At 39.2% G+C, this 13,420-nt stretch overlaps 1 protein-coding gene across 2 annotated transcripts in view; it reads left to right on the top strand.

Moving 5' to 3' along the window:
• Nucleotides 1-11,498, top strand: part of iars1 (isoleucyl-tRNA synthetase 1) — a 55,541-nt gene extending 44,043 nt beyond the window's left edge. For both annotated transcript variants that reach the window (XM_051415770.1, XM_051415771.1), the window contains exons 28-34: nucleotides 3,675-3,770; nucleotides 6,537-6,713; nucleotides 7,011-7,131; nucleotides 7,320-7,445; nucleotides 8,355-8,501; nucleotides 9,672-9,824; nucleotides 10,316-11,498. In XM_051415770.1, coding sequence (XP_051271730.1) covers nucleotides 3,675-3,770; nucleotides 6,537-6,713; nucleotides 7,011-7,131; nucleotides 7,320-7,445; nucleotides 8,355-8,501; nucleotides 9,672-9,824; nucleotides 10,316-10,398 — 903 coding nt within the window. In that variant the 3' untranslated portion in view covers nucleotides 10,399-11,498. The remainder of the gene's footprint in view (nucleotides 1-3,674; nucleotides 3,771-6,536; nucleotides 6,714-7,010; nucleotides 7,132-7,319; nucleotides 7,446-8,354; nucleotides 8,502-9,671; nucleotides 9,825-10,315) is intronic.
• Nucleotides 11,499-13,420: the final 1,922 nt, after the last annotated feature.

The following is a 13,420-nucleotide window of genomic DNA, read 5'->3' as shown; positions in this document are numbered from 1 at the left end:
AAATTTGTACAGAAAATGGGACTAATTACTGGTTAACAAGAAATTGGTTGCTAATATGCTTTTTATTCTTACATTCTTTTATTTAAGCAGTAGTTTGACATTTTGGAAATGTCAAACTGAGAGTTACATGAGAAGATAGCACTCCTTTATCTGTACTGGAAATGAGAAGTAACCTCCAGCAGCCACTTAGGTTAGCTTAGCTCAGCACAAAGACTGAACATGGGGGAAACAGCTAGCCTGGCTTTTTCCAAAAGTAACAAAGTCTGCCAACCAGCACCTGTAAAGCTCATTTAATAACACATATCTATAAGTGTCATGGTGACATGTTGTGATTTTACAGGGGGTTTCTGTGCTGGACTATTTCTTGGCAGCAACTTCCTGGAGTCACCACGGGGTTGCCAAACAACCAGTGGAGATTTCAGGAAGTAACTGCACTCAACCAAGAAGTAGTCCAGTCTTTATGCTGCACTATGCTAATCATCTCCTGGCTGTAAGTTCATATTTAGTACAGACATGAGAGTGTTATCATTCTTCTCATCTTAGTTCTTTTAAATGTCTTTTAAGTGCACTTTATTCTCTTAACTCTATAATATTTTTTTCTTAAATTTGGTGCACCCCATTATTATGGACTGTATCGCACATATTTTTAAACTTATGAAATTTGACAGACCATTAGTGTAGTTTAATAAAATAATTATTATTATTATTATTATTATTATTATTATTATTATTACGAATGACTTCCAAAATGAACAAACAATTCATCAATTCTTTCTAAGATTGTAGTCACTTGTTAACACACATGAAAAGGTATAGAAATACACACACACGCACACACACACGCTCTCTTCTACCCTTCTCTCCTTACTACTATACATTACTAACTGTTGAGCTACAAAGTTTAATATAACCAGATCTAAAAGAAGATAACTAAATAAATGCTCCTGCACCAAGCTGCCATATACTGTAAATGCATTTATGTGTCTTTACTGTGAGTGTGATGTATGAAATCATTTCACGGCCAAGTGGAAACCAGCATGTATGCGTTTCCCACAGGCCCACTCTAATCAGTGCTCCTCCAACCGTATACACACCACACGGTTGCACCTTAATACCAGTTTACTGAGCTGGCTTTTTAATTCTCTCCGTTACTCTCGCTTGCTCGCACCGACTCTCCGGCACCCATCTGTCTGTTCTCTCTCTCTCTCTCTCTCTCTCTCTCTCTCTCTCATATATTCTGTTTCTCTGTTTGCTTTGTGCACTTTTCTCTGTCACCCTGTCATCTCTTTCCCTCCTTCTTCACATGGTAAAGTGTTGGGGGCTGGCAGCAACTCAGCCTTACACAACGTGACACTCATTTTACTTTAGTGACTCACACAGACAATATTGTCAATATTGCTGCTTGGTTGGTTGTTTTTTCTTTTTAATCTTTACATTAGGAATATTTGGATTTATTTAATAAAGATTGCTTATGCGGTTACGGGTTTTTGCCCCGCCTTTTCCAGTTGTTTAGTTTGTAGCGTGAAGGAATCAGTGGCTACGGTAAGCACATGATACCCGAAGATGAATACTACATTAAGGTTGTCACATCATGTGAAATTCTGTCACTCTGTGTTACTATGCTGTCAAATTCATATTGGAGTAATTATGGTGTGTACATTATCAGAGTAAATTAAACTATGTTCATTTTAAATTTCCATCTTTCAACATTAGTGTGTAAGAGCACAAATATTTATTCATGCCTCAACTTCAACACTAAGTGGAAAAATCAATAAAGATTTCACAACTGCCTACTTTTGTCTAATATTTGAGTGGCAGTTAATATTAAATATTTGCTCAAATGTTAAAATTTTGATATTTGTGCTCAAATACACAATGGTGGAGCCATTCATAGGGTTGGCCAGCCTCAGGGCAGTACTCACTTTGGAGTGGCACAGAAATTAGTGTCTTGTTCAGGTTTTTCTGCATGGCAGCCGTATACAAACCACACAGCTTCACCTTAACACCAGTTTACTGAGCTGCCTTTTTCATTTTCTCCGTTAAGCTCGCTCACTTGCACCAACTCTCCAGCACCCATCTGTCTGTCTGTCTGTTCTCTCTCTCTCTCATATTCTGTTTCTCTGTTTGCTTTGTGCACTTTTCTCTGTCACCCTGTCATCTCTTTCCCTCCTTCTTCACATGGTAAAGTGTTCGGGGCTGGCAGCAACTCAGCCTAACACAACGTGACACTTATTTTACTTCAGTGACTCACACAGACAATATTGTCAATACGGCAGCTTGTTTTTTTTCTTTTTAATCTTTAAATTAGTAATGTTTGTATTTAATTCATAGAGGTTGCTCATGCTGTTTTCAGTTGTATAGTTTGTAGCATGGGGCTGAAGGAGTCTTACTCAATGGCTACAGTAAGCACATGATATCAGAAGATCAATACTACCTTACCTCGTCCACACAGCATGCTCGTGGAAAAAATAGGTGAGACCTCTACTTTCTAGTGAAGCATTGCTGTAACCATAACTGAGACACGCGCTGTGGCTGCTCTAAACTGTTAATATGGGCGCCAAAATATAACAAAAATAAAAAGCCATTCGACAACACACCCACACTGCTCACGCATGCACTGTGTATCGGGCTTCATGATCGTCATGTAATATGAAATTATGTCACTCTGTGCTACTATTCTGTCAAATTCACAAGAGCACAAATATTTAATTTAAGCCTTAACTTCAACACTGCAAGTGGAAAGTTAACAACATTTTGGAACTGCCTGCTGTACATACTCAGATGATTGATTTTAAAAAGACCAATATTAGTCAACATTAGATATTTGGAATATTTGGATATAAGGAAAATTTGATATTTGTGCTCAAATACACAGTGATGGAGCCAGACAGTTCAATTTTTTTCTGCATAGTATGGTGCTATACAGAGGTTAGATTATGATGTTTGCTCATGCCCAAAACATGTGTATCTAGAATAATTATCATCAGCTTTCACTACTTTTGTAGCTTGAATATGAATGTCTGCCGGAGTTTGCTTGGTCTGTTTCTATTCTTACTTTCATCAATAAGAGCTTTTTGCATCACTGTTAATGACGAAGTCAGACTGATATTTGCTTATTTATGTATGGGACAAAACAATGACACAACATGTGTCTGATCTCCCCTCAGACTACAGCAGCGAGTGAGTTGAGGTGGGTTTGGGAGGAGCAGTACAGAGAGATGGGTGCACTGGGAGAAATGGTTCAGCTCAAGAAAAAAATTACCCAAAATATGCTGCTGTATATGGTGGGCAAGTGGGGTTGCCAGACATTGGTCTCCACCTGTGCAAATATATGCTGAATCACCCTGATTTGCTCACTTACTTGAGGGAACCCTATTATAAATAGATTTGTTTGTCTGGCTTTTAATCACTGTTGATGATTAATAGTCAGTCTTTTTCGTATGTGCTGCATACGAAAATCCTCTATCCATAAACCTTCAATTCAGATAAGGGAAAAACTCTGTAGGCCTAGATTCATAAATGTAATTAAACTAAGGGTGGTATATGAGGCAGTCTTGCTTGTCAAAATTATCTGAAAACTAGGTCAGTCTTTAGAAACATCAAAACAGTTCTGTGATCAGTTCAACATGTAGCTTGAACTCTCCTGTTGTCCTCTGCCTCTGTGGTTTTTTTAGGTCCTGGTGTTGCTGGATGTCTCCCCGGATCAGTCCATGCTGGATGAAGGCGTTGCCCGAGAGGTCATCAACCGCATTCAGAAACTACGCAAGAAGGTGGGACAATTATTTCAGGAGCACTACTAGCTTTGGAAACGAGAGTGACAGATAACACACCACTCGTGAATTTTACAATCCAGTGTCTAATGAGTTGAATATGACACGGTTTGCCAACACAAGTAATCAGGGCTGTGCCAGGGTGAACAAAACATGTCACTGAGGCAGTTGAGGAGTTGTGCTGAAAGACAAAATACCATTCAAGGCTGTTGCATAGTGTGTAATGGATGACAGTTGGGCAGGGGAAAATTGACTGAGTACGAGAAGCATTTAGGAACATGACGCATTAGGACTGAAAGAAATTCTGTGGTATTTTAAAGGATGACGACAACCTGCACATCCTCTCCTGGCACAGTTCTGTCCCACTGCAGGATCTCCAGAATTAGAAATACACAACAAAATACAGTATTTGTCGTTTTATCTGTAAACAGTATTTTTGTCAGTGATCTTTGGTCTTAAACCTCCTAATCCTGACAGTATCCTTACCACACACCTCTTCCTCCTCAATTACTATGATCAATATAGTAGATCTAAATGTTGCTTAATCTTGGTTTACAGTCTTGTCATGCCAATCTAATTATTATATATGAATTAGAAAAATTGGAAATGTGATGTCGAAGGTGGGTTTCTTTTTACCTTTCAGGAAAAGATAAACGAGTAAATGTGCAACAACATCAAAAGAAAGGTAAAATAAAATGAGCTAGTGAAAGATAAATAGCAGGGTTAAATACATTTAAAGTTTTAATTCAAAGGTCCAATGTGTAACATTTAGGAGGATCTATTGGCAGAAATGGAAAATAATATTCACAAGTGTGTTTTCATTAGCGTATAATAGGAATTACTGTGTTCGTGTTACCTTAGAATGAACCCACGGAGTCTGCCATGTTGAACCGCCATGTTTCTACATAACCCCTGGGAACATTAAAACCAAACACTGACTCTAGATAGGGCCTTTTGCATTTTGGCGAGTTTTGTAGCCACCGTTGTTTCTCCTACACACTTGGAACTGGAGGGTGAGGCGAGGGGCTTGTAATCTTCTACTACACAGCTCGATGCTACTGAATCCTACACACTGGTTCTTTAAGTTTTAAAGTGGTGTTGGAGAGAATAGAGTATAAGCTTTATATTATTTGTAACACTCAATTTGAATTATTTAACCAAAAATATTATTTATTGATTTATCCAGTGATATTTGTAACCTTTTACTCCAATTTGTCAGTTTCAGGCTCCATGATGGACCATTGGTCGGACGAAAAAGTAATTTGATGACATCATGTGCTCTCAAAGACTTTTCACTCTTTCTGACATTTGATTAGACCAAACTATTAATTGATAGTGAATGTAATCATTAGTTACAGCCCTACGATATAGACCAAGCAGAGAAAATTAACTGTATTTTTTGGTAACATATCCCTCCCTTTGATCCCCCCTTCCTCTTTATGTCCCATGCTAATTTTGTCAGGGCAGTTTTGAAATCTTTCCACTGCAGCGTCACAGTTAGAAGTTTCTCCATCATAAGGCAGGCTTAATGGAAGCTTAATTACAGTCTGGCCCCTTTCAGATTCTAATGTTGGAGCTTTGAAGTGGTCTGGGGAGTAAAGACGGATTAGCCAACAGCCCCTTGTTTTCACAAGCAACAAACAGTTTTTTCCATCCCCCTATAGCAGTGGTGTGCACTGGCTCCCGGCCAGGCTAAATTCCTCCAGTTATTTCAAACTGAGATCTGTTAGGAATTTTCCACCCCGGGGATGGGAATTAATTTTTAACAATTCTTTTTACATGTTTGGTAGTAGTTTGTAGATGTGCATGTGCGTCTTTATCGGTGTTCATGTGGGTGTTTGTGTTTTGTTTGTGCATATACAGGGTTGAGAAACAGGGGTCAGCATTTCATTTTTGGTTTGTTTGTTTTATTGGACTGCTCACAAACTGGAGATCTCTGTGGCACTATCTGACATGTTCTCTCTCTCTCACACACATACACACACTGTACCAGCCCCTTCAGGGTAGGGTCAGTACCTTGACTTGGCAGGAAAAGCCTATAAACCTTCCTCCATTGATTGACTGCTCCTCTGTATCCAGCTAACGTTATTCCTCTGCCCTTGAGCTACACACTGCAATTGGAGAGTGTTTTTGTGTGTGTGTGTGTGTGTGTGTGTGTGTGTGTGTGTGTGTGTGTGTGTGTGTACTACACAGTCAATGTATGTGTGTATGCCTGTGCACATGTGTGCATTGCTGCACACTGCAGATTAGGATGAGATCAATGTGTTTGAATGTGTCAAGGTTAGAGGAAGCTGGCAGCACACAATGCCAAAATAGATGGGCTTTCATCCAATAAAAAAACTCCCCTTGTTCCCTTCTGCCTTTATTTGCTCCTATACTGTCTGTTTTTTGCTTTTTAATCCCTCTCTTCTTTTGTTTGCCCTTTTCCCCACCCAACTTCCTTTTTTAGCTAATTGTTTCTTCCAGATTTCATTTTCTTTTAAAAGAGAAAAATGCTTTGAAGAGAACTACTTTTCCCAAAATTGTGATTAGTTGTGTCCTTGGCAATCATTTGTTTTAATTGGATAGCAGATTTCTCTAAATCAAACCACAGATTATTGTCCATTGTTGTTTGAAGAGCTATTCAAGCAGTACCTTTAGCATATTTACTCACTTATGGTTTGCAGTTCCTGGTGTCTTAAAGCTTTTCTTATAAAGCTGAAACTGTTGTTTGTTTACACATTAAAACCCACTGCCTACTGTATCTCTCAATCCCTTGTTTCTCAGGGCCATTTGGTGCCATCAGATGAGATAACGGTGTACTACCGCTGCCAGCCAGATGGGGAGTACTTGGACTCTGTGATCCAGGCTCACACTGACTTTATCCTGGCTACCACCAAGGCTCCACTGTTGCCCTTCCCTGTCCCCAAGACTGCCAGCGTCATCATAGAAGAAAAGACTCAGGTATGAAAGCACACCTCAGGGCAAGCAAGATTATTGGTTGCCATACTATGATACAAGTTCAGTTTGTGCCACAGCCTTTCAACATTTATGAAAACGTGTGATACTTTGGTGTGGAGTTGGTTGATTTTATACCTTAAATGTTCTTAGGACCTTTTTATGATGAGATTTTTGTCTCTACTTGGTGATTCCCAAATGACCGCTTTGTAATGTACATTTTTAGTTTAAAGGAATGAGGACATAGGTCAGTGTCTCTCTCTCTTTTTGCCTCTTCCATGGTCTTTTTCTTCCTTGTTGCAGCTAAAGGGCTCAGACTTGGAGTTAACCATAGTAAAGGGATCTTCAGCCCCTCGGGCTCCTCTAAATGGACCAGCTTGCGCCTATGTGAACCTCAGGGTGAAAGTCAACAACAAAGAACAAGGTAGCACATGGAAAGTCTGTTTTTCCAGCCAGAAAAGATCTAACAAGAATGTGTTGAACTGTTAAACTGTCAATATATTTTACCCTTAAGTTATTTTGCCATTCAACTTTTAAATGTTGAGATAATAGGAGTATGTACCACAACCATTGACTACATTAGTAATCCTGTCTGACTGGTTTCCTCTTCAGAGGGGGTGGTGCTGTTGGAGAATCCCAAAGGTGATAACAGACTAAACTTGGACAAGCTGAAGAAAGTGAGCCGCAGCATCTTTGGAACCAATAACAGCCAGCTCAGATTCTTCAATGGCGCGACTGGTGAGAACTGATTTTTGCCCCTCAGAGAGACATATGTCTGCCATCTCCTATCACTTGAGTGACCGCTGGTTATCCAATAGTCACCTTCTTCAACTCATGTGAAGACTACAGTATTTAAATATAGGTGCTAGCTGTTTCTTGTAATTAACTATGCAACCCCAAAACTGACAAAACACAGTGAAGAGTTATCAAAAATATAATGAATACACAGAGTAGATAATACTGTTAGTTATATAATTAAAGGCCAGTCCACACTGTCCACATGAGCCATGCATCTTTTTCATCTTTATCATCATCTCTGTATTTCAGATTAAAAGCTCTCCTGCCTTTCTGTGGACAGAATCCATTCAAGGCTTTTATTGTATTGTGTTGTATTGTATTGAAGGCAAACTCAGTATAGAAAGATGGGGCTGGCAGCAGCAGAGACACTCTCTGTGTGTACACCGCAGGTGTGCGAGCCATTCAGCGTGGTTGCTGTCACACACTGCTCACACATGCTGTGTGTATGAGGGGTTATACTTTTCCTTTATCGCCATTCAGTTGATAAATGTTGTTTTATGATATTACTTTTCTATCTTTAACATTTCGTGGCACACAACAGTTTACGTTTTACCTGTTTTTCCTCACACAGTATTCATGATTTTCCTGTTGCCTGTATGATAATGACTTCAACATGTACATGGAGGTTTCAGAGCACAGGATTGGTCCAGGGCTTGTGTTTCTATGTGTAACTGGACTGTGCTATTAGCTTGCCAAAATGAAAAGACTGGTAGCTAAACACACTAAGCTGCAGCTAACCTTTGCCATAAAACTACAGTTGCCTGTGCAGTAAGACTTGACGTTTTGACAGTTTAGGAGCTCTGTAGTAACCCAGATAAAATTCTGTGTGCGTTTGTGTTTTCAATACAGAGTTGACCAGCAAAATGGACCTTCAGGCCCTGAGCGGTAAAACTTTGTCAGTGACTTCAAGCTCTTCCTCCCCTGGCCCCGTCCCCACCACCGACACCCCCCTGTGTCCTTACGTGAACCTGCTGCTCTGCAACGCACAACCAGCTGGTGAGAAACACACACAAACACACACAGAGCCATGCACAACTGATAAGTCAGTCCTTCCAACTGTTATAAGCCTGCCATTACTCTTTTTAATTATAATCAACAAATCCCCTGGAGAGACCAAAACCAACAATGAATTTATCCTGCTGACAAGTTTTGTCTGTGTAGTCCAAGCTTTATTAAATGTTATGCGTGTAGCATCATAGCTCCAACGGATCTGGCCCTTTGGTTTTGACACACTACTCACTGTCTGACACAGACACTGTACATTTCTGTCACCCGCTGCAAACCAGATTCCCCCTTTGTATTGATAAAGATTGATTTATTGATTGATACATTTATTTGCTTACTTTCTGAGACTTAGCTGATAAAACCAATACCACTCTCGTGCCTAAACAGAAGATATAAAGCAAGTCAGTTGACTTAGCTTAGCACAGAAACTAGAGGGGGGGAAACGGCTAGCCCGGTGCTAGCCAGAGAAATTGTCCAATCCAATGAGGATTAAAAAAAATATCTATAACAAGTTCATTGCTGAGATCTAGAGGGGCTGGTTAGCTTTCAACAGAACCAGGCTAGCTGTTTTTTGCTGTTTTGAGTTTCTATTCTAAGCTAACGGCTACTGGCTGCTGGTTGTAGTTTTACCATACAGCCAAGAAAGCCAATAAGTGTTTTTCCCTAAAGGTTGACCTATTCCTACTTTATATACTGTTGGGTAGTTTAAACTATATCAAGTTATCATACTTGATGTATAAAATCAGAATATTTACAGTAACAAGAAACTATAGCTGTCAAATAAATGTACATGGTCATTTTCTACCAATTACATTGATTGTGTGTTGAGTCCAGTGTTTATTGTACTGAAGGAAATTTACTAAAATCCAGCTTTATCCTTTAAGTCATTCAGACTCAACCCCTTTCACCTTGCCCCTCTACTCCTATATCTAGGAATTGATCAGCCAGGTTCTCTCTATCTCTCATCCTCTCTTTTTGATCTATCATTCCTCCTCTCGGTCTCCTCCCTTTTCCCATGGCTAGGCTTACCTTCCTTCCCTTCACATACCTTCCCAGGACTTGTGAACAATCCTTGCTAACAAGCCAATCATTTCTTAATTTGTAAAGGAAGTAAAGTCTGTCTAATTCACTTCTCTTCAACACTCTTTCTATCTCCTGCAGAGTGCCAGACAGGAGAGGTGGGCACCCTCCTGCTGGTGAACCCAGTGGGCCAGAATGGGCTCGACTTCTCAGGCCTGCTGTCTGAGGCTGCCAAGGTTTTCGGGCTCCGCAGCAGACGGCTCAAACTCTACCTGGACCAGGACCTCACCCAGGGTAAGATGAAAAGATGGTGGATATCATACTGACTTTTAAACTAATTTCAGGCCAATAATTCTGGACACATATACACAGTGAGGAGAAACTCAGATTGATATTTCTTAACTTCATAATCTAACATGTCACTGATAAGAAAAGTATTTTTCAGATCAGCTTTGGATTTGAAGGAATTATCTTTTAATCCGTCGCTAAAAGAAAAAAGTCATAAGATGCTCAGACATTTTAATAATAATAATAATAATAATAATTTAAAAAATGTATATAACTTTTTTTCCATTTGAGTTGGCTCTGCATCTCAGATTGTTAAAATTAGTTGAAGCAAAGATGTTTTTGATATCATTTGAATGAACTAAATTAACTTCCCAATTTGAGCCGCTTAAGAGTTTTAGAAAACAACTGTGATCTTGAATGTTTTATTCATTTTATTTTAGCCATACATATAAAGAAACGTACTTTGTAACTCTTTAATGTCTCTCTATACTTTACAGAGCTGCCAGCTGATTCAACAGTAAAATCTCTAGACACCAAAACTCTCTTCGTAAGAGTTCTTCCAACGACCGCCGAAGCATAAATCCAGAGAAGCAATCTGAAGATCTTGGCATCAACATTTGTCTCAGATGTCTCACACGTTCCCTGAATGAAGTTTTTTACCACTAAAATCCCACCAATAGCCCCTTTGATGTACAGTGGGTTTATGACATCAAGTGCCGTCATTTGTTTAGATGCTTTTTGGAAATCTTGATGCAAAGCAGGCTTGTCTGTCAAGTTCACAACTGTTACTCCATAGAGTCACCCATGTCTTGAAATTTCTTGAGACAACTTCAGGTAGGCAAAATTAGCGTGCCTAAAGAAGTCTAGAGGGTTTGATGGGTTTCAACACATTCCAAGATGTGATGATAGCTTTAATTAATCATTGTATTTAGCCAAGACTCGCAGTACTGTTCTCCCTGTCGCAGTTTCTTTCCCTCGTACTGTATTTGTATTTGTCATCAACTATAAGCGACACTTCTCTAAGAAAGCACAATGTGTTCCTAGGCTATATTTATTCTGGACTGAGAAGAGATTTATATGTTTTCTTCACTAGAAAGTGGATGCTCTTCAAGAACAGAATGATTGCTCATACATAACAGCTGAGTAGACTGCTGGATAGAGGTGTGAACGTGAAAGTGTGAAGTCGTTGAAACTGGGAATTGTCTGATGGAAGGAAACCAGACATCAACTACACCATAAAATAATGCCAAAGGTTCATTTACCTCTATTTTTCAGTTTGTATCATGTTTCATCAAGTTGGAAATATAAATTCTAGGGAACTGCGTAACCTGTCTAGCTGTCGATATTAACAATGACATTTTTTTTCTTTATTATGCTAATGATAAAATTATGCAAGCTACTTCCCTTCAAGGCTTATTTGAGGTGAGCTTAGTCCAGAGTAATTATTGCTGTGGCACATAATGGGGAAACCAAATTGGCCTATTGTGCTTACACACAATTTTGAATTTAACAGATAAACCTATTCTGCTCATTGCATTGGGACTCCTTTGATAATTGTAAAGGCATTTCAAAAGGTGAAATGGATTTTCGGGCTGCTGTACCTTCTCTCATAAAAATAACAACACATGGATATTGTACTATTTTATGTGACAAATGGAATAAATCAAAGGTGACTAAGAATCAGCATGTTTTCTTTCTGCTCACTCAAACCTTCGTATGAAAAGAAGGAGCACGTCATGTTTGTGGGATCCTGCAGACTGACTTAGCTGCAGATACAGGAACATTTGCTTGCTTTAGTTCATCCCGTTGACATTTTTACAGACTCGTGGTACTTTCTCTAACTGCAAGGTCAGAGAACAAATACAACAAACAAACAATTACATATGCCTTGAGAAGAAATAAATAAATCTAAAGGAGTGAGTTCGCTTATTTGCTTTCATGCGGGTGTTAGACGAGAAGATCAATACCACTCTCATATCTGTCCTTTCAGTATGAGCCTGGACAGCTGCTCACATATAGCTTAGCATGAAGACTAGAAACAGCTCACCTGGCTCTGTTCAATGGTAATAAAATCTGACTACCAGCATATTTTTAAAGTGTAAAAACAACAATTTTTGTGGGGTGATGTGCCAGACAGTTTCTTGAAGGAGTTTGGTTACCAGGCAACCAGTGGAGACTCCAGGAAATAGACTCCCTCCCAAAAAACAAATAGTTTTTACACTTCAGTTTTTGTACAAAGTAAACAAACAAAATATAATGAGTTAGTCAGTGAGCTTTAGAGGTGGTAGTATATGGGTTTTGTTACCTTTGGGTAGAGCCAGCCTAGCTGTTTCCGCTGTTTACAGTCTTTATGTTAAGCTAAACTAACCATCTGCCAGCTCCATGTTTATTATAAATGGACAGGTGTTAAAATGGCATCAAACTTGTCATCTAACTCTCGGCTAGGAAGTGAATAAGCATATTTCCCAACATGTTACACAGTAAGAAAATGTGTGCAGTATAATAAAACAGCAGGGTAAAGTAACAGCCTTTTTTCTCTTTTCAAAATAATTCAGAGTTGCTTTGTAATAGTAAATGTTAGAAATAAGGCTACTATATGAAGATGAATTCTGGTTAACTGGTAAAAACAAATTAGGTAACTTGACTGCTTCTGGTTTTTCCTAGTTTTTATAAAATCTTAATCATTGTCGCGAAAACCCTGTGTGAAATATCACGCTCCTCTGGCTACAATGGGATCCTATCATGCTCCCTAATTAGAGGCATTTTTGAGAATGTTTTTCAAATTCTAAGTGACCTGTGGATTATTAATGTCAACAATGCTAATTAAATAACCCCATCTTTAACGGGCACGGTGCTCTTTCTAGTTTCAGGTTTGAGGGATGATAAGCTAGTGTCTCATATGTTCTGCCTACAGCTGACCCAGTAACTCGCTGTCCATAGAAAGAGGAATTAATCTTCCACTGGTTCATTCTGCAAGCTCCATTAGTTATTGTACGGATGCCTCAGACCTACTTTTTCATTCTAGCAGACCAGTCTGAATGAGGGATTCACTGTATGATTTGAACTGAGTCACTTGTAACTAAAAAAATGTCACAAAATCCTGCAGTGACTGTACACAAGAATACAGAGGCATGGTAGTTCATTTGGAGAGACTTTAAAAAAAGACAGTTATTAATGTCACTAGACTCTGTGTGGAGCATTACATTATTCTGTAATAACGCGGGGTGACCTTGAGGGCTGGTTTGACTGTTGAGGATTAAACATAAGTGTTAGCCCGACTTGGCTTTCCAGGGGACATTTATAGTGTACTGACGTCCACAGGCATGGTGTTAATTTGTGTCTGTGAAACCTGGTTCCCACTGGTCTGCGGCCAATATAGTGAGAAGTGTGTGTGTGTTTTAGACCTGTGTGTTGATTAATGAAGTGGCCAGGAGGGAGAACTGCATGTTGGCAGTTCAGGAAAACCTATGTAGGGGGCGCTGTCTTCTCCTTGTGGACCTTACAAGACCATACTATAAATTAACTACTAATTTGCAACCAAATTAAACCCATAAATAAACTATTAATCTTATAGTGTACTATAAAAGTTAATAAACAACTGC

The sequence above is a fragment of the Dicentrarchus labrax genome, unplaced genomic scaffold (assembly GCF_905237075.1).
Source record: "Dicentrarchus labrax unplaced genomic scaffold, dlabrax2021, whole genome shotgun sequence".
Lineage (NCBI taxonomy): Eukaryota > Metazoa > Chordata > Actinopteri > Moronidae > Dicentrarchus > Dicentrarchus labrax.
The sequence above is the reverse complement of the archived record's forward strand: the minus strand, read 5'-3'. Positions and strand labels throughout refer to the sequence as shown.